The sequence below is a fragment of the Fusarium keratoplasticum genome, chromosome 11, assembly GCF_025433545.1.
Source record: "Fusarium keratoplasticum isolate Fu6.1 chromosome 11, whole genome shotgun sequence".
NCBI lineage: Eukaryota > Fungi > Ascomycota > Sordariomycetes > Hypocreales > Nectriaceae > Fusarium > Fusarium keratoplasticum.
The window spans coordinates 1,612,376-1,634,331 of record NC_070539.1 but is presented as its reverse complement, the minus strand read 5'-3'; the positions used below and the strand labels follow the sequence as shown (position 1 = coordinate 1,634,331).

The window sequence follows — 21,956 nt, the reverse complement described above, 5'->3', positions numbered from 1 at the left end:
TGTCTACCACCCTTGATCGGGCAGGCTGGTCATCATGGCTGACCCGAATCCCAGCCCGGAGCTCAAGGGACCGACTGTGGCCGCCTGTGCCAACCAGTGCCTGGAATCTTTCCAGCAATGCCTTATCAGCGCATCTTCAGTGCATCCACGAGAGGTCTCGATGGTGGAAGACCAACTTGCCAGATTCTCCAGCTGGGCTACTAGTATTGGCGTATTCGCCCCGGGGCCAGCTTCTATGGATCATCGCCTGCGATACGCCTCTGAAGTCCAGAGTGTCGTGACTGGTCTGTTGGAGTCCCTCAACTACCGTGTTCAGACCTGTAGGTTTCTAATCAGACTCTGGTCTCGTGTAGACATAGCTGACAAGAATAGGCTCGAAAGCCCTTGCTCAACTTCCAGAATCCTTAACGACAGATGTCTCCACGACAACAAACGATCGGTTGGGGCAATCATTTCTTGATATCGCCGCTGAGATCACTCGTCTCAACAAGATCTCCAACACAATTCGTCGGGCCAGCAAAGATACTCAGGTGCTCAAAGCAAGTAACTTCCAAATCAAAGATGAGGAGGGCGAAAATGTCGAGCCACTCCTTCTGAGCCATTTTGAACATCACATTGGCGACTGGTTTCCCGGTATCAGCGAAACCATCCGGCAGAGGCTCACTCGAGCAATGCTCCTCAGACGGAAAAGAATTCTGTACAGGAGGCATCGCCAAGGGAATACTTCTATCCGTTCTGAAAATACCATTCCTCAAGCTTCTGTCACATTACCTGATGCTCAGCCAGCAGCAGAGTCTTCGTTGCAAACCAGGTCAAAGGAAAAAGGCAAAAAGGCCGCTATCAACAGGCCGGCGGCCAAAGTGGCACCCTCACAAATTAAAAGCGCCACTACCTTGGCTCCAGAGAAGTTCAAAATGGTTTCCTCCAGTCCATCGGTCGTCTCAGCAAGCAGGACAATCGCGTCAGGTAAACACCAGGTTCTGACCTATCCGCCCGCGCCTGGCTTCGCTGTCAAACGGAGGTATGAGAAGCTCAAAAGCCAACGAATGATTGAGACAGCGGAGAAGATCACAGAACCGAGTCTTCAGGAGCTACTGGAGTCAGACCTTCGAGCAATAGGGGAAATCACCTGCCCGTATTGCCTTTATGCTCTTCCAGCCGCCGAAGTCTTTGATGAGCGAAAGTGGCAGTGAGTACTCATGACCTGTTTTAGGGCTATGCTAATCAACGTTCTAGAAATCACGTCAAGCATGACCTAGACCCTTACGTCTGTCTTTTTGAGGACTGCGATCAGCCCGACGTTCTGTATACTCACAGTGATGAATGGCTTGGCCACTTGCATCAACACGGCAAGGTTTGGCGATGCTCTTCTCATCGCCAGATGGGCCCATTTTCTACCCTCGAAGACTACATGAAACACATGCGGGAGGTGCACGAAACCAAGCTCAGCGACAGGCAACTCCGAGTGGTGGCAAACAGGAATAGCCGTAAGACAACCAAGCTTTTTCCATCATGTCCCCTGTGCGGGAGAGAGGAGTCTGAAGTCGACGGCCGTCTCGAGGATCACCTCGCCGGGCACCTGAGATCCCTTGCCCTCAAATCACTTCCAAGCTACCAAGACGAGATTCCAGATGATGCTGGGGATGAAAACAACAGCATTGACGGGTCGCGACCACGAAGCAGAAGTACCATTAGAGAGATGGAGGAAGAGAAGGAGGAGATGCTTCAAGATGGAGCAGGAAACTTCTGGGACCATTGGACTCCTCAGCTGACTCAAGGTATTTCAGTCAACTTTCTGGGAGATGTTTACTTTGAGCTAGATCTGGGGGACAGCGAGGCCCGGGTTGCCAGTCTGTTTTTCGATACCATGGTCTTCAAAGAATCGGCCGAGAATCTTGATGATGACCCGATTCTTCAGTCCATCCTGCAACAGCAACTGGCAAGAATAGAGGTTGTCGATGCCAGAACAGATGACAGTTCGGATCTTTCTGTGGAACAAGAGGTGGCTGGTGCTTCAAAAGCTCCCGTGGGCGAAACATCTGGACAGGATGAAGTTGATGGCGCGCTCACACAACAAACTGTCGATGCTGAAGCCGTTCATGCCCAGCCAGCCATCCCCGGACAACACACCGATGTTGACCTTCCAAAGGGAGACGAGACACCTGAAAGACTGATTGAATCGACGACGCAGGCTCATCCAGTTACAGAGTTGGATATCCCAGCGGACCCAGAGAGCGCCAATTTGTCGAAAGTTCCCATGGGCGAGACGCCTGGGCAGGATGAAGTTGGGGAGGCGGCCGCACAAAGGCCCACCAATGCCGAAGCTTCTCATATCCAGGATGCCACTTCTGGACAAGACACCGAGGTTGACCTTCCAAAGAAAGATGAGAATCCAAAGCCTAAACCGACGGCACAGTCTCACCTAATTGGAGAACCGGATATTCCAGTCGGCCTAGAGAAGGGCTATTTGTCGACAGTTCTTAAACCCGTGACATGCCGGCACAAAAAGGCTGGTAACACAGCCGGGCCAGAGCCTGCCAATACTGAAACTGTCAATTTCAAGGGAAGCCATCCTGTACATGGCATGAACGGTGTCTACTGGGTGCACCGGGAAACTACTGAGACAAACGACCCCAGCCGGATCGACGCTGCTGTTAGCTTCATTAATAAGGTCAAGGTAAGTCGACCTATGCCGTAACGCTCTTAACCCAAGCACAGTCGACTGATAATAATCAAGGATCGCTTTCGGGACGAGCCGGAGGTTTACAAAAAATTCCTTGAGATTCTTCAACCCTATCAGCCCGAACAACCACCACCTTTGGAGGACGCTTCTTTGTTGGCATCAGCGATGTCTCGAAGAGGGGTTGTTGAGCACCAGTACATATTGCAGGATGTTTACGCTGAACTTACCACTCTCTTCGAACCCGCCCCCGATCTCTTTGAAGAGTTGAATCAGTTCATACCACAGCCCTACAGCCAGCCAAAAAAGGACGCCCGACCGACAAAGGACATACTATGCCGAAACGTTCTGATCTACGGTCGCTGCCTCGACGAGGGTAAAGGTTGCGCATTCAACCACGACCCAGACAAAGGAAATACGGTCTCTAAAACGTAGGTCTATCCATCTTTTGTACTTTGATCATTCGGTATGGTCATTTGATCGACCTTGACAGCAACCCAAGTGACCAAATTGGGGATAGGGGCCACAATCCAGTCAATGATGACGGTACTAACTCTATTAGTCAAACAACTCAGCCGCCGGGTGCGCTGTCGAAGGGTTCCACGTCTCTGGAGGAGAAGGACGACCCCCCCGATCCCCGGAGGAAACGGGAATCGGGTGTCTATATTAATGGGGAAAAGGTAATGGATCTGGACCGCCGGAGCCGCCCACTCACAAAACGTCAATCCCCATCACCTTCCCCTGGAAATGCACCAGGTGGATCCTCACCAAACCAAAGACCTCCGAGGCCAGCTGCGGCTTTTGACAACCAAGGATCTGCAGCCTCAGCACCTCAGGCCCGGTATGCAAGTGTCCCCGTGGCCTTCCATCAACCGGTAAGCGATGGTGACTACCACCCATATCCCATTGCTGAAAGTGATCCTTTGGATGGTAACTACCACCCGTATCCCATTCCTCAAAGTGATCGCTTTAAACCGCCGCCGCCCCCTTCATACCTTTACCCCGATGATGCCTTCGAGGCCGACGTTGAAGATGATATCCCACGCCCGAAAAACCCTCGACGGAAGACTCGCACTTCAGGTATCTACGTCGACGGGAAGAAGGTGCGAGATCCAAACCGCGGAAACTCCCCAGTGGGATCTCGCCGTGAGCGTATTGTCATAGTCGACAACCCGCCGACTCCCTACACTACACCCAATGCCTTGCCCTACACCACAATAGGTCCTCGGCCAGTGATCATTGACGAGCGCCCTCGCCCTCGCGTCGAGATCGAAATTGTTGACGATTCCCGACCGAGACGTCACCGGCACACCTCTGATGTACCCAACTCTACCCGGAGCTTGAAGGAGGAGTCGACCCATCCCCGCCATGCATCCGATGTCCCTCGTTCTGCCCGTAGCTTGAATGACGACTACGAAGAGCTAGAGAAGCGACGGCAAAGACGCCGGGAGAAGAGGAGGCAACAGGAAGAGGCAGACGAACGACTTCGGGCTCGCATTAACAAGGCAAATGCTGAGATCGGCGATCGTCCACCGGTTCCTCCTGAGCCCCAACGCCCTTCGCCCTACCGGCGGCCCCCCGTCGAGCTTCTCGATTCTGAGCCAAACATCGTCAGAGCCGGACGATGGGATGATCTTGAGCAGGAACGCCGCAATGAAGAGGCCCCTCGGCGGGCTCTGAAGGAAGAGGAAAAGGAAATACAGCCCTCAGCCCGGGTTTTTGAGGACGAGGCAGAGCTTGTTGAGGCCGTACGGCGACTACAAGCTGAACAAGATCGCTATGAAGAGGAAGCTCGCCGGCTATCTCAGAAGGAAGAGGGGAAGGGGAAGGGAAAAGAGGGGGAGGGAAAGCAGCCCTCGGTCGAGTTCCCCAATCGTGAAGCAGAGCTTATCGAAGCTGTGCGGCGGCTTGAATCGGAGCGGGAGCGTCGCGAAGAGAAAGCTCGCCGGCAGGCTCGAAAGGAAGAGATGGAGGAAGATGAAATCCAGCGAAGGCGTCTGATAGAGCGCATGAAACCGAGGGAACGCTCTTCTGTCGGCGCTAGTAGTCGGCGGCATCGGGTACTCTATGACGAGGGTAGCTACCGATGGGAATAGTAATGGGTCATCTGTTTCCAACAAAGTCATCAAGATTAGCCGCCGGCGACAGGCATCGCCCGAGACTACTGCACAATCTCTCAAGCAATCCAAGTGCTGGCCCTAGTAGTAAAGCCCATTGGAGGCAGTGATATAGGTCCTACGTAGTGCAGATATGTACAATTCGAATTAATATAGGCTCCAGCCCAGCTAGAGACTTGTTTATACTCTAAAATATATGACACAGCTCTCTCCCTAGGCTTTCTCTAGTTGGTGTTGACCTTGATGGTATAATCATAGGTCTTGAACACAGCGTTGGAACCTACTATAGTTAGCTTCTATGCCACATCTCGAATAACAATCCACTCTTACCTTCAAAGGGCTCGGTTCCGGCCTGAAGGCTGGTGATAACCATGTTCTTGCTGACGCCTTGCTTGGAGGTCAGGTACTTGAAGAACTCGTTCAAATCGCCGTTGAAGTTGCCAACGTTCTTGGTGGCGACGAAGGAGAAGACGGTCGTGTCCCCGTTCGGGCCCTTGAAGAGCTTCCAGCTGCTGCCAGCAATAGAGACGGTAGCAATAGCGGAGCCGGTCGAGCTGATGGGGCCAGCGCCGCCGTAGGCGCCAACCCAGACCATGATCTCGTACTGGTTGTTGGCCGAAGCGGACGGCGCAAGCCAGAGGTCGTAGGAGACGTCGGCCACCAACTTGGTGCCAGTGTACCTATAGAGTTTGAGCTACGGTGCATGTGGTTTATCGAGGATGTACTCACCTCCAGGTCCACTTGGAGGGGATCGACTTGATCTGGGACAGCTTCTTGTTGACCTTCTCAAGGGCGACATTGGCATACGACTTGACCTGGCCGTGTCCACCGGCCCAGCTCCACTCGGTCGACCAGACGAAGGAGTTGCCGCTCTTGACCTGGTCAAAGGTAGTGCACTGGTGTCCAGAGGTGGCCTGGCCGGCACCCCAGTTGTTGTGGTAGACAGTGTAGCCGGCTGTCTGAACGGTGCCCCAGTTACCGCACATAGTCTGCGCGCGCTTATCGAGGGTGGGAGTCGGGGATGCGACAGCGGACACTGCGAGCAGAGCCGAGGCGAGGAAAGAAGTCAGCTGCATCTTGTAAAGAGTAATGAAAGTAGAATAGAAGTTGGATTTGAAATAATTGACTAAACGAACGTGGTGGCAGAATTATACAGAATGGCAAAAATGAATGAACTGTTGAAGATGGTTCGCTTTGGAAAGGGACTAGAGATATTTAAATGGCGGCTTGAGAAGGAGGAGCCGTGACACGATTTCGTCTGTATCTCGGCCGGTCATTACGGATTCAAGGCTAAGAACGGGAAGCGCCTCCGGACCCAGGGCTTCTAGACTCGTCGTCTGGGCTTATAGCGCCCTACGATTGTAACCTGAAACAAACATCAAGGGATGAGACGACGCGTTTTGTGGTTTAGTTGCCGAGTTTTCCGAGTTGAATCGAGCATTGCAGTTGTCATTCCACCAATCATAGAGGGTCTGTCCTGCAAATTACCGGCGGCGCGGACCTGGGAGGGTCTGTATCCACATATCGGCTCACTCCGGGGCAGGGCTGGCTGCCATTATCTACCTGTTTGTCCTCAGGAGTTTTTTATCTGTGAGATTTGGAAACTTGGGCTTGCATTATCCGGCAACAGATCTTTATTTAGTGATTTGATGTGAAAGTTACCAAGTCTCTTTGCCCCTGATGAGACCCACTCCTAGGAAGGGAGAAAATCTAGGGTAAACTCTAGAGTCTTAATATTATTGAGAGAGGCTTGAAGGTAATATGTCCACCTATCCACTGGAAAGCCTTTGGAGAATGCAGATCGTAAACCTTGAGCAAGGAGTCATCTAGGTTACGTGTAGTATTTTGTGGCCTTGAGTTCAAGTGCGGCCATGGAGTAGTGGCTGTGACTGTTACTTTTGTTGGCCGATGTCATCTTTAGAGACGTTACTAATAATATGAATAGGAATGCGAGCTAGGTTTGCAGGCTTGAGCGTTTCCTTCCACCAAGATGCTGAGGCGTAATACCTCGGCGAGAGTGAAAAAGGCACCTGCACCAACAATACACTATCATGCTGCACTACACTACTAATGCTAAGTCCTTCGTTTCGGCTTGGAAGTACAACCTTCGTAGCACTTCCCTTTCTTCGTTGTCGGTCGCGCGTCCGGATCAACAGCCTCCACATTTTGACCATACACAACCTCGCACCCCTGATCTGTTTCCTGGTCATATCTGGAACAAATTTCGTCTAGTCTCAGCTCTTCTCTCGTACATCCACAACCTTTGTAATAGACGGCATGATATCGATATTGGCACATTGCGTGGTACCTAAGTACAGCTGAGTTGTTAGTGGACACTTGAGACCTCTCTTTCTAACCACTAACTGGCATGGCAGACGCCGCCAGCGGCAGTCCTTCGTGGATAGGATACCTAGACTTGCCTCAGATAGCTCGATACCTAGCGGAAAGATAGCAGAAAGCCCTCTATATTTACGGAAGAGTCTAAATTTGTGTAGATATCTTGAAGGGGATGGGTATTGCCAGAAGTAGCTCTCCGCATGGATCTCTTCGATTTGTTGTAGGTACCTAAGGTAGGTACCCGACGTTATCCACACCTCACTGCACGTGAGTCGATTCGAAACTTCTCCGAGTAGACCGGCGATTAACCGTTTCGCTTCATTATATCACGTGACCCATTTTGGCTCTTCACAAAGGCCCACAGGGTAGGTCTCCCCATAGTTTATCTTTTGAATCAACAGCGACCTCATCAACCCTCTCGCCCCTGTGCCGATATCAGAATGATACTGCATCGGTGGCAAGTTGCCGTCCAATGCCTTTCTTATGGCTGTGTCCTGGCGATCCAAACTCAAGCCTCGTTGGGCATCGGGATCAGGCGTTCCCAAGGCTGCCATGCACCATGCACCACCTAGTCCTAAGCTCATTAGCCTGTGGACCGGGCACATTTCATCCGCAGCTGTAAGGCTGACTTGGCTTGGCGGACACGGCTCATATCTGACCACCTTCCCATCATCTTGACTCCCTCCGGGATTTCAATGCTGCAGATCCTACCTATGTTCCAGTTTCCCCCAAGAAGTATACCGACAGCCCATGCTGCGTCCCGCTCATCTTTGTCATGTCTCCTGTCAGCAACAAGGTCATATTTAATGGACATCTTCGTCTATGCCAAGCGTGCAAAACTATCTTCCGCGCTTATGAGCAAGGCGCGATAGTCGTGCAGATGCTGCACCATGGGTCCTTAGAGTCCATGACACAAGCAGTAGCATCGGGTTGCTACATTTGCGCCATGGTCTTTGCCGACATCGAGCGAGACCGCCAAACGGCTGCCTTGGCCCCATTTCCATGCAGATGGGAGACAAGGTGCAGCATATTTGAGAATGAGACAGAGGACCCTTTGAGAAAGTTAGAAGTGAACCATTTAACAGTCTTTTCGAATGTGCGTCGCAAGACGGTTCGACATGCTCCTACTAAATTCCGGCTTTTGCCGTGTCCAGGTATGTCCCCATACCCATCAATCTTCACCCTTAGGCTTCGTGAAAGATCACGGCACAAGATCCGAGGCACGCTCTCAAGCACTTCGGGCGGCCGTTCTTTGGTCACCAAACCCGCTGACGTTGAGTCCCAGGCATTGGCGATATCAGACTCGGTAGGCGATCTCTTGGCCTAGGTCATGATACATCGTCACCGGCTACACTGGATTTGGCGCTGGAATGGCTTAGGTCTTGCCGCGACTCCCACGCACAGTGCAGCCTCCTCTTCAGCGAACGTAAAAGTTGGCAGCCGACTCGTCTGCTTGATATCGGCGACAGGGAGGATTACTGGACGCTCCGAACTTCCCCAATCCCCAATGAGTCGGTGCAGTACATGACCCTCAGCTATCGATGGGGAACAAGTCCTAGCTTGAAACTTCTCAATGACAACATTGACGTGATGCGCCAAGGACTTCCCCTCTCACAGCTCCCTAGGACTTTCCAAGACGTAGTCACCATCGCTAGGCGATTCTCGATTCGCTACATCTGGATAGATGCCCTTTGCATTATACAAGACTCGGAGCTTGACTGGGAGCGGGAGGCTCCCACTATGCGACACGTGTATGGCCGCTCGATTTGCAATATTGCAGCGTCCGCGGCATCTGGTCCAGATAGCGGGCTCTTTCGAACAAGAGACGAGGACGAAGTACTACCTGGTGCTATTGAACTACCGTTACTCGCTACTGAGGGCGTATCAGGGAAGAAGTTCCTATTATTCGACAAAGGCTACTGGGATCGACAACTGGCCGGGGGACCGCTGCATAAACGTGGATGGGTTTTCCAAGAGTGCCTGCTGGCTCCGCGCGTTCTCTACTTCACTAAAAATCAGATCATGTGGGAGTGCTTCCACGAAACCAAATGCGAAGGGTTCCCAAACGGCATGCATCACCACGAGAGTCTGAAAGATCTTGCATGGTTTGGCGGCTCAGAGGAAGGTCATGGCGGGGAGCACACTTGTGAAAGACTCGGGGAGATGACACTGCAGACTCACGTGTTGTGGAACTACCTCCTGGAAAGATACACCTCCTGCAGCCTGACCCTACACAAAGATAGGCTACCAGCATTCTCGGGAATTGCAGAGTTGTTTGGCCACTTCAGCGGAGACGAATACCTAGCTGGGCTCTGGCGATCGAAACTCATCGATCAGCTGATTTGGCGCGTTCCTCGACCCAAGCCCAAGCCCCAGATGCAACAAGGGTTACCATCCTGGTCCTGGGCGTCGGTGGATGGGCAAGTTAAGTCAGCAAACATCTCTTCGGAGCGAGAGTACTTGATCTCTATCATCAAGGTGAAGACCGGGAATGCTTCCCAAGGATTGCCTGCTCCAGCCCCATGGGGCTCCTTGAGGCTGACTGGCGCTTTGTCTGCCCTCCGAGGGAATAAATTCGATGACAATCACTATGACAGCAATGACTCGAAAATTATCAACGCGCGGTTTTACATCGACAATCTTGATATCGATTTGGAAGACCCCACCCACGATATGTATATTCTTCCAGTCCTGACCTTACACCCTTGGCTTCCCCCTAGACCATCAACCACCCAAATTATCGGGCTAGTTCTAACACGGGCTCCTGAAAGAGGTCTTAATTCCTTCCGGAGGGTTGCCCAGTTCAGCACCGACTACACAAAGGACATCAAGCGACTAGGCTTTGATATATCATCTCGGGGTTTGGCTTCCCTGAGTAGCGCTCAGCTTCTCACCGAAATATCATTGGTATAAAGGGGCTATATTGTTGATAAATCACCAGAGAAAGGGCCTAGATATCTCTGGGTTCCGCTTAGGTAAACTATCCAGGTACAATTTGCCGTGTTCTAGGCGACGTTGGAAAGCTGCTTTGAGCAATGAAGCGTTATCGCCGTCAGGTCATGGAGCAGAATGGTGTTATATTGTCCCCTAACAAATAACTAACTGTTTTGTATGGTATTCTTCTCTTTGTAGTGCAGGGTTAATTTTCCCGGGCTGCAATACCTATCTACCTGGTGGCTCAATGTCATCTTCGCTTTGTGCTCAGGGCGATATTGGATACTAGTTAGGTTTATACAACAACTTGGTATATTCCGCTGCTGGCTTTCACTCATCGAAGAATTCCTTCTTTGCCACGGCACGAATCTCCATCACTTTCTCTAGTAACTCATGTGCGCTGCCTCGCTGCGACTCTGGGACCATCATCTTCTCCTTCACCATTTTCCGAAGGCGCTTCCGAGCCTCTTCCATATGTGCTGAAACATCCTGGGCAAGACCGGGAGATGGATCTTGGTCCAAGAATTCGTTTACCTCATCGATTCCATCCCGGAACGAACTGTCATTTCCTCGCACGGCAATCTCAAAAACCTTCTTAACCCCTGGCAGACCTGAGTGAATGAAAGCTTCAATAAAAATAACGCAGCATCCCAGAGACCATATGTCCGACCTGAAATTTGCACCGCCCTCCAGAACCTCGGGCGCTAGATAAGCCGGAGTCCCAGTATAGTGCGCAGAGGGGTTGGAAGGATCGCGGTGGTATTTGCTGATTCCAAAGTCGATGCCAACGGGATGTAGTGTGTCGTGCCGCTCGTACTTGTACTCGGATCGCGGCGCGAACTTGAACAGGAAGTTGGCAGGTTTCAGATCTCGATGCCAGATCCGATCGACTGACTGAATGGTCGGGTTATCCACGATCTTGACAAGTTCTAATTTGGAGTTGAACTGAGTCATTCGACCTTCGGTCTCATTGATTTCCCAGAACCCAGTGGTTTCTACTTCCCCCATCGGACTCCTAGGCTGCGTCCCTGATTTACCGTCAAGCTTGCGAGGTAACGACCTTCGTATCAATGGGCGAAAAACCGAGTCTCTTGTTAGAGATGCTAGGAACTCGAACAACCAGTAGAGAATCTTGGGCCAGTCGTCTCGAAGAATCTGTTGATAACATGGCGCAAACTCCGCATCCCGTTTGCCGATGGCGTGATCGATCAACGTTTGCAGAGACAAATCAATCCAGGCCTCTAGAATGATGTATACGGTGCCTTGGGTTTTGGGATTATCCGAAGGACGGTAGTACGTTGCCTCAATTCTTAGGCGAGTTGGATCACGAACCGAAGTCATTCGATATCGCACTATTGACATCTCCGATCTGACAGCCTCGATATCCTCGTCGCTGTTCAGTATGATCCTCTTGCACGCAAGATAGGGCCCCAAATAGCTGTCTCTGCCAGCAGGGTTCTCAATCCGGTATACCATGGCTGAAGCACCGTGCCTGATGAGATTTTTCCCTTTTGGGAGATCGAGGTTGTGCCTGGCGTCCTTGAGAGACTGAATTTCGATAATATCGAGACCTTGGAGGGGCGCTGGAAGGCGACTCGGCGCACTCGGAGGAGGCGATGCCATCCTTCTCCCAATGTTAGTACGCTAGAGTCAAGAACGTCCACCGTGGTCAAAGGCATACCTGAACAGTTGATGTTGCGCTATAAAATGTAGCGAAGAACGAGAATTGCGGAGATGTGTGTGCCCAAGCTAATACTTCAACACCTAGGTACGCTAGGCATTTCTGAGAGTTGGTGACTTTGTAGATTGAGGAGCGTGAGCTGGTGGCTTCTCTGCGCTAGAGATATTAAAATAAAACGAAAGGTCGTAGGCTATATAGAAAAGAGTGCGAAGAAGAATTACGAGAATGGGTCTGAAATACGGCCAAGACATGGGTACGCCTTGCTGCCTAAGCCCTGCTGCTTAACTGGGTGTCTGGAGGGCTGGCGAACCGGTCGCTCAGCTGGCGAACAAAGAAGGCTGAAAGCAGCCACCGATACTGAGTCACGTGTCTTTTGATAGTAAGGAATTGATATTCGCTAGCTTATTACACTCTGTATCGTTGGCAACCACATTATCCTTCATCTAAAACTTCAACCACCCCATACACGTTGTAGATACCCCAGAAGGCCTCAGCAGGCATTTCCACACATAATCTATACGCCGGGGTTGCGCATCTGATGATTGTCATAGGGAGGAGCCGATTCATTCGCAAGAATGGGTTCCTGAGATCCCTTCCTCATACTTCCAACATGCTTGAAGGCAAAAAGAATAGCCCTGAAAATTTCCGAGGGGTTGATCATGGCGAGCCATGCGTGAATGCCGAAAGGACCTCCCTGGTAGGACTTCAAGGGTCGTCCGGGGTGTTCCTCGGCATCATCGATGCTGTAACTGTCCAGATAGACTCTCCATGGGTAAGCCCACATGAACAGGAGCGAAAGCGGAACCATCTCGATGCAGATGATCATGTTGGGGATGCCGATGTGGAGATCGGCGAAGGTCAGTGTGTTGGTCTCTTTGAGAGCACCCTTATCAGTGAGAGCCCAAAAGATGATCTAGTTGATGTTAGTAGGATCCTTGGCGAATAATTATCAAGCATCACTTACTCCTTGCACAAAGGTTAGAAAGACAATAATCTTGAAGGCCAGCAGCTTCATGAGTGGCTGGTGATGAGCCAGGTGCCTCTTGAGGAAGCGGTAAAACTGTAGGATCGAAAGGACTGAGGCGACCAGAGAGATTGTCGAGATCAAGCGCAGAACAAACTTGACAGACTTGATCTGGCGGTCCCATTCACAGTAGACTCCAACTGCCGCAGTAATGTCGGTAGCGATGGCGATGATGAATGCGACAACTGGCATCTGGAAGATCAAAAGCCAGCGAGTCTGTGATAGGTTAGCAGCTTTTTTATACAGGTCAGATAATAATCACTTGCCCTAAACCACTTTACTCCACCAAGCTTCTCGGCAGCAAAGAAAAGCTCGCGCTGTTCGTGATGCGGCGAGACGTAGTCGCAGAGGAGCAGGAAGAAGGATCCCAGAGCGAAACCCTCGACGAGGTCCAACCAAGGATGAATGTACACCTCTGCTTTGGGGAAGCAGACGGAGAGGAAGCAGATGAGTGAGTACATGGTGATCAAAGTTCCGATGCGCATGATTCTATGAAGATCGTTAGCTTGGCACATTTGTTCGGTGAGTGTGAGGTCCTTACTTGACCTGCTCTGTCGGATTCGAAAGATGCGTAGCGTGAAGTGACTTGAAGATAAGCATCACACAGATGGAGATGGCGGCGCAAACTCCAGAGATGATAGTGCTGAGTTGATGGAAGGAGAGGCTTCCTGCAACGTTATCCTGGGCATCTAGTGGTTGTTAGTAACTTGTCGGTGATGATGCTGAGGGGTTCTCGCTCACCTATGCCAAGGTCGTGTTCGGTGCATCCATGATCGGACGATCGCCCGTAGAGAATATTCATTATCGTTGAATGTGTAGTAGTGTTGTCGGTAGTGGGTGTTGCCGTTGATGTCGGTGGTTGAGTGTCTTGGAATGGAAATTGAAGACTGGCCAAGCCCGATATTTAATCTCGTCGAAGACCACCCTTCACATGTCTTGACCCGAAAAAACGGCTTGACACCGACCATTCTCGTCACAAGTAGGCGCAGCCCTGTAGCCAAAGAAACAAAGCCATCCCTAGTCGTGGCTGTTGATGCGATCCAGTTGTCGAGTCCCCTCGGGGACATCCGTGGACGACACCCCACCGCCCAATCAGCACCCACAAGCTACATCGTTCTCGTTCAAAGGCGTTTTGTCGCTAACGCAAGGCGGTCAAGGCGTGGCTTACGAGTTTGATGGCTGGTGGACCCTGGGCTGACCGGGGGACCGAATGGATTTCCTCGTTCAGCATCACGCGCTGGCGATTGGCTGAACCTTGGGCATGTTTGTCAACTCGAATGAGTTATCCTTGTTGGGTTTAGCTGCGCTTATTCTGCGCCACGCGGCTTTGTCTTTGCAAACTCTGGGGATGCCGTCAAGATGGTCAGCAGCTCGAATGGGATTTCCAAATAGATATAGGGAATGGCGCGTCTATCTTGTTTTTCGTATTTCCTTTCGAAGACCGCCGGGTTTTAGTCGCGATTGGTCGGAGTTGGCGGCCTCCTCCTCATCCTCAGCTGGGTCATCATAGACACTCTGTGACATTGGGTGGCTTGGTGGGGACGTCAAGGGAAACCCAATGGCCTAGGGTACCTAAACGATCGTTTATCCGTAAGAAGGGATCTTGGAGATAAACTGGAAAAAGCCAGTTGTGCAGGGCAATACAATAGTTTATAAGGTCATTCAACTTTATCTAAAAGAACAAATTCTTCAACACTTGCTCGTATACAATTGCATTCACCTGCCTTGTTCTATCGGTCACCCTTGTCCGTCAACAAAGTTCGCCAAAGCCCTGTTCTAAACGGGACGCTCTGGATTCAGCAACGTGTATGACCACCAAACGATGACTGAGTTCCTTACTACTCATCTCGACCTTGCGAGCATTACACGCGCAGAGTCAACCATTTTATAATGCCGAAATATCCCATGCGACCGCAAATGACTGTTCTGAATTCAGCTTGGTAAAACCAGCCTCACGCACGATAATCACGGCCGTTGTTCCAGGCACGTTGCCCCAGATTACCTTTTCCACATTGTCTACAACACAGTTAGCATTCATGCAACCAAAGGTGCCCGGGGACTTACTGGTTTTGTCAAAACCCTGATCGGCTCCCATGTTGCCGTGCCTCTCTTCTCCGCCAGCACGCACAATGAGATTTACCTGGTTCTGCAGAAGGGCATGTGCCAGGTCAGGGTATGCCAACGTGACAGCAAGCCGATGGCGACCGCTAGGAAGGGGGATCTCATGACTTTTCTATTCCCCATCTTCCTTTTGAATGTTATTCAGCAAAGGGGCGTCCCACTTGCTCTGCTCGAGTTTGTTTTCACCATCGACGAACGTTTCTTTCTCAATCATGTCGATGGACGTGTCGACGTCAACCAACCCAAAGCCTTGCTCGTAGTTAAAGCCGGGTCCATCAGGGCTAGAGTAGTCAACAACCCCGTTTACCAGCAAAGCCTTGATCAACGCCGCGCTGGGATGATACTTCCCTATCTTCTGTAATGCTTCGCGCATGAGCGCCACGCAGCCAGCTACCAAGGGTGTGGCCATGCTGGTACCAGACATGAAGAACCAGTCCTCGTCCTGCGAATTTCCAAAACGTCTCTTGAATAGAGAGCGTTGATTGGCTGTAGTCGAGCGTGATCCCGCCGAGAGTATGGCAACGCCTGGTGCTACGACGTCTGGCTTGATGCGGCCAATGACGTTTTCGCACTTGCAGTTCTTGGAACACTTTGTAGGGCCTCTGCGGCTAAAATGGGCCGTATCCGTGGGCCTCAAATGCCCTGGAGACCCGAGCTTGTGCTTATATGAGTCATTGGCTCGCGTCGAGCCAGTGGCACCAACGGTGATGCAGTTCTTGGCTGCGCCATTGTCGCCGATCTGGCTCTCCCCGTGGTTCTCTTCATCTGCATCATTGCCTGCCGCAATGAGCACAACAAAGTCTTGATGTTCGTGGACAAACTTGTCGATGGCGGTCGCGTCGTCAGTGTAGTCACGCTGGCCTGTCACCTTGTCCCAAGTGTCGCCCCAAGAGTTGTTGTGAATCCGAACCCCTTGTTCGTATGCCTCGACAAAAAGGTTGTATATCTCCATGGGCGGCTTGAGAATCCACTTCTTCCAACTGGGGTTCCATTTCGACATGGCCTGAACCATCAGGAGCGCACCAGGGGCAGTTCCCTTGATGTGAAGCGCCTCGCCTTTACTTGAAGTAGCTGTGTAGATGCCGCTTCCGGAGATGGACCCGCAAACGTGAGTTCCATGACCGTCGGGATCTTTGGCATCATCTGGAAGCCACCAGGACTTGAGATGTTTCACTCGGCCTACAAAGGCTGGGTGGACTTTGTCGTGATCGGCTTTGCCCTGGTCAAAGCCCGTATCGGCCACACAGATGATCTGGCCAGCGCCGGTATATCTGGAGGCCGTGGCTATGTCATCGGCCCTGAGGATCTCACGAGCATGGTTGTTGTAGACGGTTTTGGGTCGCACTTCCTCGATCCTGTTGACACTATCAAGGCTAACCACGTCGTCGAGTCTGTCTTGGTGGAGCGTGAGCCTGATCTTCTTGGAGCCAATTTCCAGCTCTTTTATATCAACCTCGGCCTTTTCGGCAACGTATGGCGCCAACAAGGCCGTACTGACGTTGGGACGGTCATGGAGAATGACATCAACTCCATATTCTGTCTGATCCTCTTGGCCCTTAACCAAGTGTTTCAGGGTGATAGTGCTCTTGAGCTCTGGATGGTAGCTGAATATAATTGTCAGCATGCTTTCTTACCGACTATATCACGGAGAGAGGCCTACAAGTTGGCGGTCCTAACAAGGAGAGCTTTCGTATCTTTTCCAGGTCTTCAGGGTTGTAGCGGCACAAGTGTGTGTACTCTGCCACATACTCTTGGATCTCGACTTTCAGCTCAGCCAGCTTCTGTTTTTCTTCAACTTGCAGGTCGTTGTGGCCTTGGACGTAAATAAAGTTGAAGTCCTTAGCATCCTTGGACACATTCGCCGTGGCTTCCGGATCGAGTGTATTGCCATTGAGACCCACCATCGTCAGTGTCTCTGGTACCTGATGTAGATATTGGAGCGAGATGTGAATGAGGGAGAGGGGGGGCATTCTATTCTTGGCTACCAAGTGTTAGTTGTTAGTTAAGTCCAAATTAGATTAACAAATGATTTGGCAAAGTCGCGGAAAGACCAAGTCGCCGATAAGTGATAGTTGATAAATTCTTCATCAATCGTGAAATCCAAGGAGAGCGTTTGTTTATAAAGGATTCATGGTGGTCCGTATTTCTTCCTGTAATCCAACATTATGTTATCATACACAAACATGCATCTTCCACTCTATAATTAAGACCAATTGTCTCATCCATCCAATATGACCCCGGCTCTAAACATTCCCTGGGGCCCATCTAGACTCTGCACGCATACCAGGAGGCGAATTCCTCATATTCATACATCCGGCTCCAGTGCATTCTTCATGTAGCGATACACATCCTCTTCGGGTCTTCCATCAAAAAGTCTCCAGGGCATCACATTTCGGTAGCCTGCTCTCTCCTCACTCATGATCCTAAACACGCAGGACATCCCCCACGACGAGCAGAGCTTCCCTTTCCCCTCATCCCACAGCGTCGGGTCCCCCTTAGCAAACTCCAGAACGTTGGCCGCGATTCCTACACCGATGGCTGTGGCGTAAGAAGTTCCGGAGATGTACTTTTCGGTCCTCTTCTTGTCCTTCCCCTTGACGCTTGACTTGATGGACATACCTAACACGGCAAAGTCCTTACCCTTCTGAGCCGTTGGGTTTGTATTGCTAGGATTGCCATGCCCGTCGGTCGAGTGGACACAGATAACTCCCTTGTAAGAAGCTGGAAACCCGATACGGCGATTACCCCCCCAGTTTGATGCTGCTGCCATGACCACTACTTTCTTCGGCCAATCGTGAGGGGGGTTGAATACTTTGTCAAGGGCTTTTCTTATTGTCGGGTTCTCGCCATCCATCGCCATGGATAGTGATATGATATCGACTTTCCACACTCCGGCTGCCCATTCGATAGCCTTCATCAGTTGATGTTGGGTTAGTGGCTCCCCTCCAAGCTGATTAGGGGATTCATACCTGGGCAACCTGCCCCGGGACTTCTGGGTCCAGTTTCCTTCGTTTAGACACTTTTGCAATGTAGATCTCAGCAGCAGGTGAAATCTTCAAGATCAGCCTTGCGATATGGGTTCCGTGGCCACATTCATCGGCGCAATCGTCGACCAGGCCACTGGTCCAATTTCTCTTGTCTCCAATCCGGAGGTTTGCACCACGTATCCAGTTATCGTCCGCGTCGATTCCGCTGTCAATGATGGCAACCTTGATCGGCTTCTCATTCGGCGCACCGTTCGCACGGGGCTTGATGTACTCTCCCATGCTGTCTATGAGTGTGTTCAAGTGTTCCTCTGCCGCTTTCTGTTCGTGTTCACTAGTTCCCACCTGCTCATCGTAAAGGGATGACCGGCCATGGACGCCCGCGTCAGCATCATCAGTGATTTGTTCGTCGTCGCCTTGCTTAGCTGCCGTGACGGAATCACCAGGCGAAACGGCTGGACTCTGGCCATTTACCAAGTCAACGGACCCAGAGACGAAAGAAACTCGAGGTAAGTGAGCCAGTTTCTTTGCTGGTGACTCGTTGAGTACAGAGTCCTGGCTCTTCCGTTTTCTTCGCTCATGGCTGGCAATGACATCTGAGCCGGCTCGGCTTGTTGACTCAGAACCAGCTATGAGCTCGAGTTTGTAGACAATCTTTTTGTATATGGCCTTCCTCATGAATCCAATGGTGCCTGAGAGATCCGTACGGTCATTGCCGTTGCTTAGGGTTGCCCAAAGGCTCAGGCAGTTTTCCACAACCTCCAAGTATTTCGAGGTAAACGGTCCACCATCTGGGTCGCGACGCAAGTCTTGAACGATTCTTCCAAGCTCCAGCCAACTTGAGAGGTTATCTTGCTCATTTGGTTTGACCTGAATCTTTAGGGCCTTGCCGTATAGGACTTCCAAAAGCAGCTTTGCAAATGAGAGCACGACTGGACTCCCGTTGTTGAACATCTTGACCATGTCGGAAGGGGCATTCTGATCAAGGTTCGGCCGGAGCGAAACGTACAGGAGGTGTCTTCTACCCCCCTTCGTATTGGTAGGGCCTTCCCGAAAGTGCACGTTGTCGGAGATCCAGCTGTGTGAGGCCAGTTCAAGGCCTTTGTCAAAGAAGTCCATGAGGCATCTCGAAAGCCCAAGTGCCACCTGAGCTTTTTTCCCAGAGTTGAACTTTCTCGCTGCCGTCTTGTCATGATACGCCTGGAAGTCGATCGGCCTGAAGAGGTTTTGCTGGAGCAGCTCGCTAAGCGGCGTGCCGTCAAAACTGTCATGATGTAGACGGACGGTGGGCAGCGTGTCTGTCACATCATATAATCCTTCGGGGTCAACCAGAATGTGAAGCTTCCGTCTGCCATGCATTGCCCGACTGATGCTATCACATATGCACTGTTTAGCAACATCCTTGACGCTGATACCAGATGCGCCTAGTTAGTTGGGAGCTCGCTTCGAAAATTTCAAGAATGCTACTCACGGAAAGTCACCGCACTGAGCGCTCTGCCAAATGAGATTACTTCCAGGGCAACCGGAAATGAACATATCAAGGTTGTGCTCTCGGCCTGGACGTGTCGTGTACAGCTCGTCTGACACGTGCAAGCGGATCTCGTGCGTCGTCTTCCTAACGCAGCTGAGATGCCGAAACTCTTTGAAAATGGCTCCAACGACACTGCTAACGCGGTTTCCAAGGCTTTCGTCAAACACTCCCCGGCCTGAAGACTCCGCTGTTGTGTCCGGAGAAACATGCGAGCAATCATCGAGAGTTTGGGACATGCCGGGAAGAGTTTTCAAGATCTGGCGCCATATTGTCAAGCGTCCTATAGCCAATTCGCCAGGATCTCCTGGGGGTAGCGTGAACAGAGGATATGGTCCTGTCCCCAAGCTAAAGTGCCGTTCCTCAGCGATAACGAAGGGTGAGAGGAGATACCGCATCAATTTATGGAGTCGTTCAAAGTCAGCACCTAATTTCGCAACCTCATCAACCTTCGCTCTCAAGTCCGTATGGTAATTCTCTTGGCTCTTGCTTGCTTTTGATCTCATACTTAGGTCGGTCGAAGCTCTCTCACCCATCGGGAGCTGCAGGTTGGCCATAGTACTCAGTGAGCGCAGTAGATTTAGCGCTGCCTGGTCCGTCTCGTCGAAGGCTTCCTGTGTGAGGTCGCTCTCGGGGTGGTGTGCTCTGATAACAGTGTCCAAGTCCATTTCGATCAGGGCGGCACGATTTCCACGCGTCTTTGGCCTGCTGTGAGGCTCCCCGCCTCGTGAGTATCGCCCAAGCCTGCCCAAGACGCAGGCACTGAGGGTCTGTAAGCAATTCCATCCGCGGGACTGCGTGATAGGGACAAGACGATCTTTCGCAGGAGGTCGCTTCGTGGTCGTTTGCTGTGGATCCATGGATACGACTCGGCGAAGACTGTTGAGGCAAAAGAGAGGGGAAATACAAATCAGGCTGGCGCTTGGCAACATGCATTTCTCCCCTCGATTTTCTCTTGCATAAATGCACCTATAGGCTCTCACTTTTCACCGGAAAATGAGCTTCTCCGGTCAGCACTTTCGGCCGAACTCGCATTCCGATCGTGTGGCTGATATGAACAGCGATTCTGGGCCCCATTGCCGGTCAGTTTGGCACAATCACATCATGATTGTGACAAGAGACGACCCTGCCAGCTTACAACATATCGCTTATTGAGCTTTATCAATATGACTGCGGACATGGAAGCGGTAGAAGAGCCGATTTACGATGTCGCAATTGAGTGCGAGAAACTGTTCGAGAATCAGATTGCGCGGTTTACCCAAGCTGGTGAAGGAAATGGAGAAGCCCTGCTCACGGAGCTCAGCCAACAGTTTTCTACATGGGCAAACTCCATGAAGGTTTTTGTGGATGGAGACCTCAGCCTTGATCGCAAGCTTCAGGGCCACGCGGAAATCCAAGACCAGGTCTTACGAGGGTTGGACTTGATGCGGGCGAACTTGGCCTATGGTGAGCCTTTGACACCTTGTTACACTCCGTCCCTAGTCTCACAGGACTTCCAGCTCACATGCGCGATGTGTCGTCTGAAAGAGAGGATGCCGAGGACTCAAGAACGACTCAGCCTCTTCGTCTGAGCCTTGAAAACGTCGAGGCCGTCTCTGAGGCTTTGAAGCGTCTCCATCAAATTAGTATGGCTATTCGCCAGTCATCGGTAGTGAGCTACTCTCGAAGGGCTAGAGAGCACACCGAAGCTTTAGACTTGAGTTCATTCACTCAACTGGCATCCTTGTCTTTAAAGTGGCTGTTCGCTACAGCAAGCGCCGAGCTTCGTGAACAGCTCACAGTGTCCATGACAGACACATACAGGCTGTTCCTCTATCGAAGAAAAAAGCTAGAACCTCAGAGAAGACAGCGATCTCCTCGGCTGCCTCCTATCCCAGAAGATGCAACTGGTGAAGGCACACCGGAAGCCGCCATGCAAAGCCAGGCTACGTTTCTAGACACGGCTTCAGCCTCTCATCACCATCCTGCCCCGCCTCATTCAAAGCCAACGACAATCAACACTAGGGAAGCATTGTCTAGATTGGGCGCTGAGCGCTCAGCACACCGTGGAGCAGCGTCAATCCTAATCAGCCACGTTGACTATCCCAAGCCAGCCGAAGGCAGCAAAACGTGTGACTGGTGTTTCAGTCCTCTTCTCAAAGATACTTTGAAAGGAGATAATTGGCGGTGAGTTGGCCCATAACCCCTCGCGTGAATGAAGAATCTTCACCAACATGGTATACGACAGGCAGCATGTCAATGAGGATCACAGGCCGTTTGTTTGCATATCTGAGGATTGCATGAAATCACCGTCCCTGCCCAGGTTCTCAACCTCCAGCAAATGGCTGCAGCACATGCTACAAATACATGGCACAGAGTGGTACCGTCAGGTGCACGCACCTTCACAATGGATTTGCCCCTTATGCCACGATGCCATCACCAAATTTCCTAGCGCAGAGGATCTCAAGAAACATCTCAGCAACGAACACAGCAAAATGACCCTCACAGGTCCACAAGAAGAAACGATCGTACGACAGAGTCAAACTTCTCCCCCGCGACCACGGAATGAGT

At 51.3% G+C, this 21,956-nt stretch overlaps 5 protein-coding genes and 1 pseudogene across 6 annotated transcripts, besides 1 other annotated feature; 2 read left to right on the top strand and 4 right to left on the bottom strand.

Moving 5' to 3' along the window:
* Positions 1-34: 34 nt before the first annotated feature.
* Positions 35-4,776, top strand: NCS57_01335600 (C3H1-type domain-containing protein; the record flags this gene model as incomplete). Its single annotated transcript, XM_053062996.1, has 5 exons — positions 35-320; positions 373-1,189; positions 1,237-2,677; positions 2,738-3,111; positions 3,243-4,776. 5 exons carry the CDS (start codon positions 35-37, stop codon positions 4,774-4,776), a joined length of 4,452 nt encoding a protein of 1,483 aa, XP_052907891.1.
* A 245-nt stretch (positions 4,777-5,021) lies between these two features.
* On the bottom strand, positions 5,022-5,873 carry NCS57_01335500 (uncharacterized protein; the record flags this gene model as incomplete). Its single annotated transcript, XM_053062995.1, has 3 exons — positions 5,022-5,077; positions 5,128-5,477; positions 5,527-5,873. 3 exons carry the CDS (start codon positions 5,871-5,873, stop codon positions 5,022-5,024), a joined length of 753 nt encoding a protein of 250 aa, XP_052907890.1.
* A 2,036-nt stretch (positions 5,874-7,909) lies between these two features.
* NCS57_01335400 (Heterokaryon incompatibility protein) lies at positions 7,910-10,047 on the top strand (the record flags this gene model as incomplete). The annotated part of the gene is made up of 2 exons (XM_053062994.1): positions 7,910-8,288; positions 8,420-10,047. 2 exons carry the CDS (start codon positions 7,910-7,912, stop codon positions 10,045-10,047), a joined length of 2,007 nt encoding a protein of 668 aa, XP_052907889.1.
* A 351-nt stretch (positions 10,048-10,398) lies between these two features.
* Positions 10,399-11,817, bottom strand: NCS57_01335300 (annotated as a pseudogene). The gene is made up of 2 exons: positions 11,750-11,817; positions 10,399-11,692 (listed from the first exon to the last, which is right to left on the bottom strand).
* Positions 10,399-11,817: a sequence feature.
* Positions 11,818-12,263: 446 nt separating this feature from the next.
* Positions 12,264-13,575, bottom strand: NCS57_01335200 (uncharacterized protein; the record flags this gene model as incomplete). Its single annotated transcript, XM_053062993.1, has 5 exons — positions 12,264-12,662; positions 12,714-12,989; positions 13,055-13,262; positions 13,315-13,462; positions 13,515-13,575. The coding sequence occupies 5 exons, from the start codon at positions 13,573-13,575 to the stop codon at positions 12,264-12,266; spliced, it is 1,092 nt and encodes a 363-aa protein (XP_052907888.1).
* A 1,083-nt stretch (positions 13,576-14,658) lies between these two features.
* NCS57_01335100 (Peptidase-S8 domain-containing protein) lies at positions 14,659-20,074 on the bottom strand (the record flags this gene model as incomplete). The annotated part of the gene is made up of 7 exons (XM_053062992.1): positions 14,659-14,789; positions 14,838-14,980; positions 15,092-16,498; positions 16,644-16,875; positions 17,310-17,805; positions 17,864-19,286; positions 19,350-20,074. 7 exons carry the CDS (start codon positions 20,072-20,074, stop codon positions 14,659-14,661), a joined length of 4,557 nt encoding a protein of 1,518 aa, XP_052907887.1.
* Positions 20,075-21,956: the final 1,882 nt, after the last annotated feature.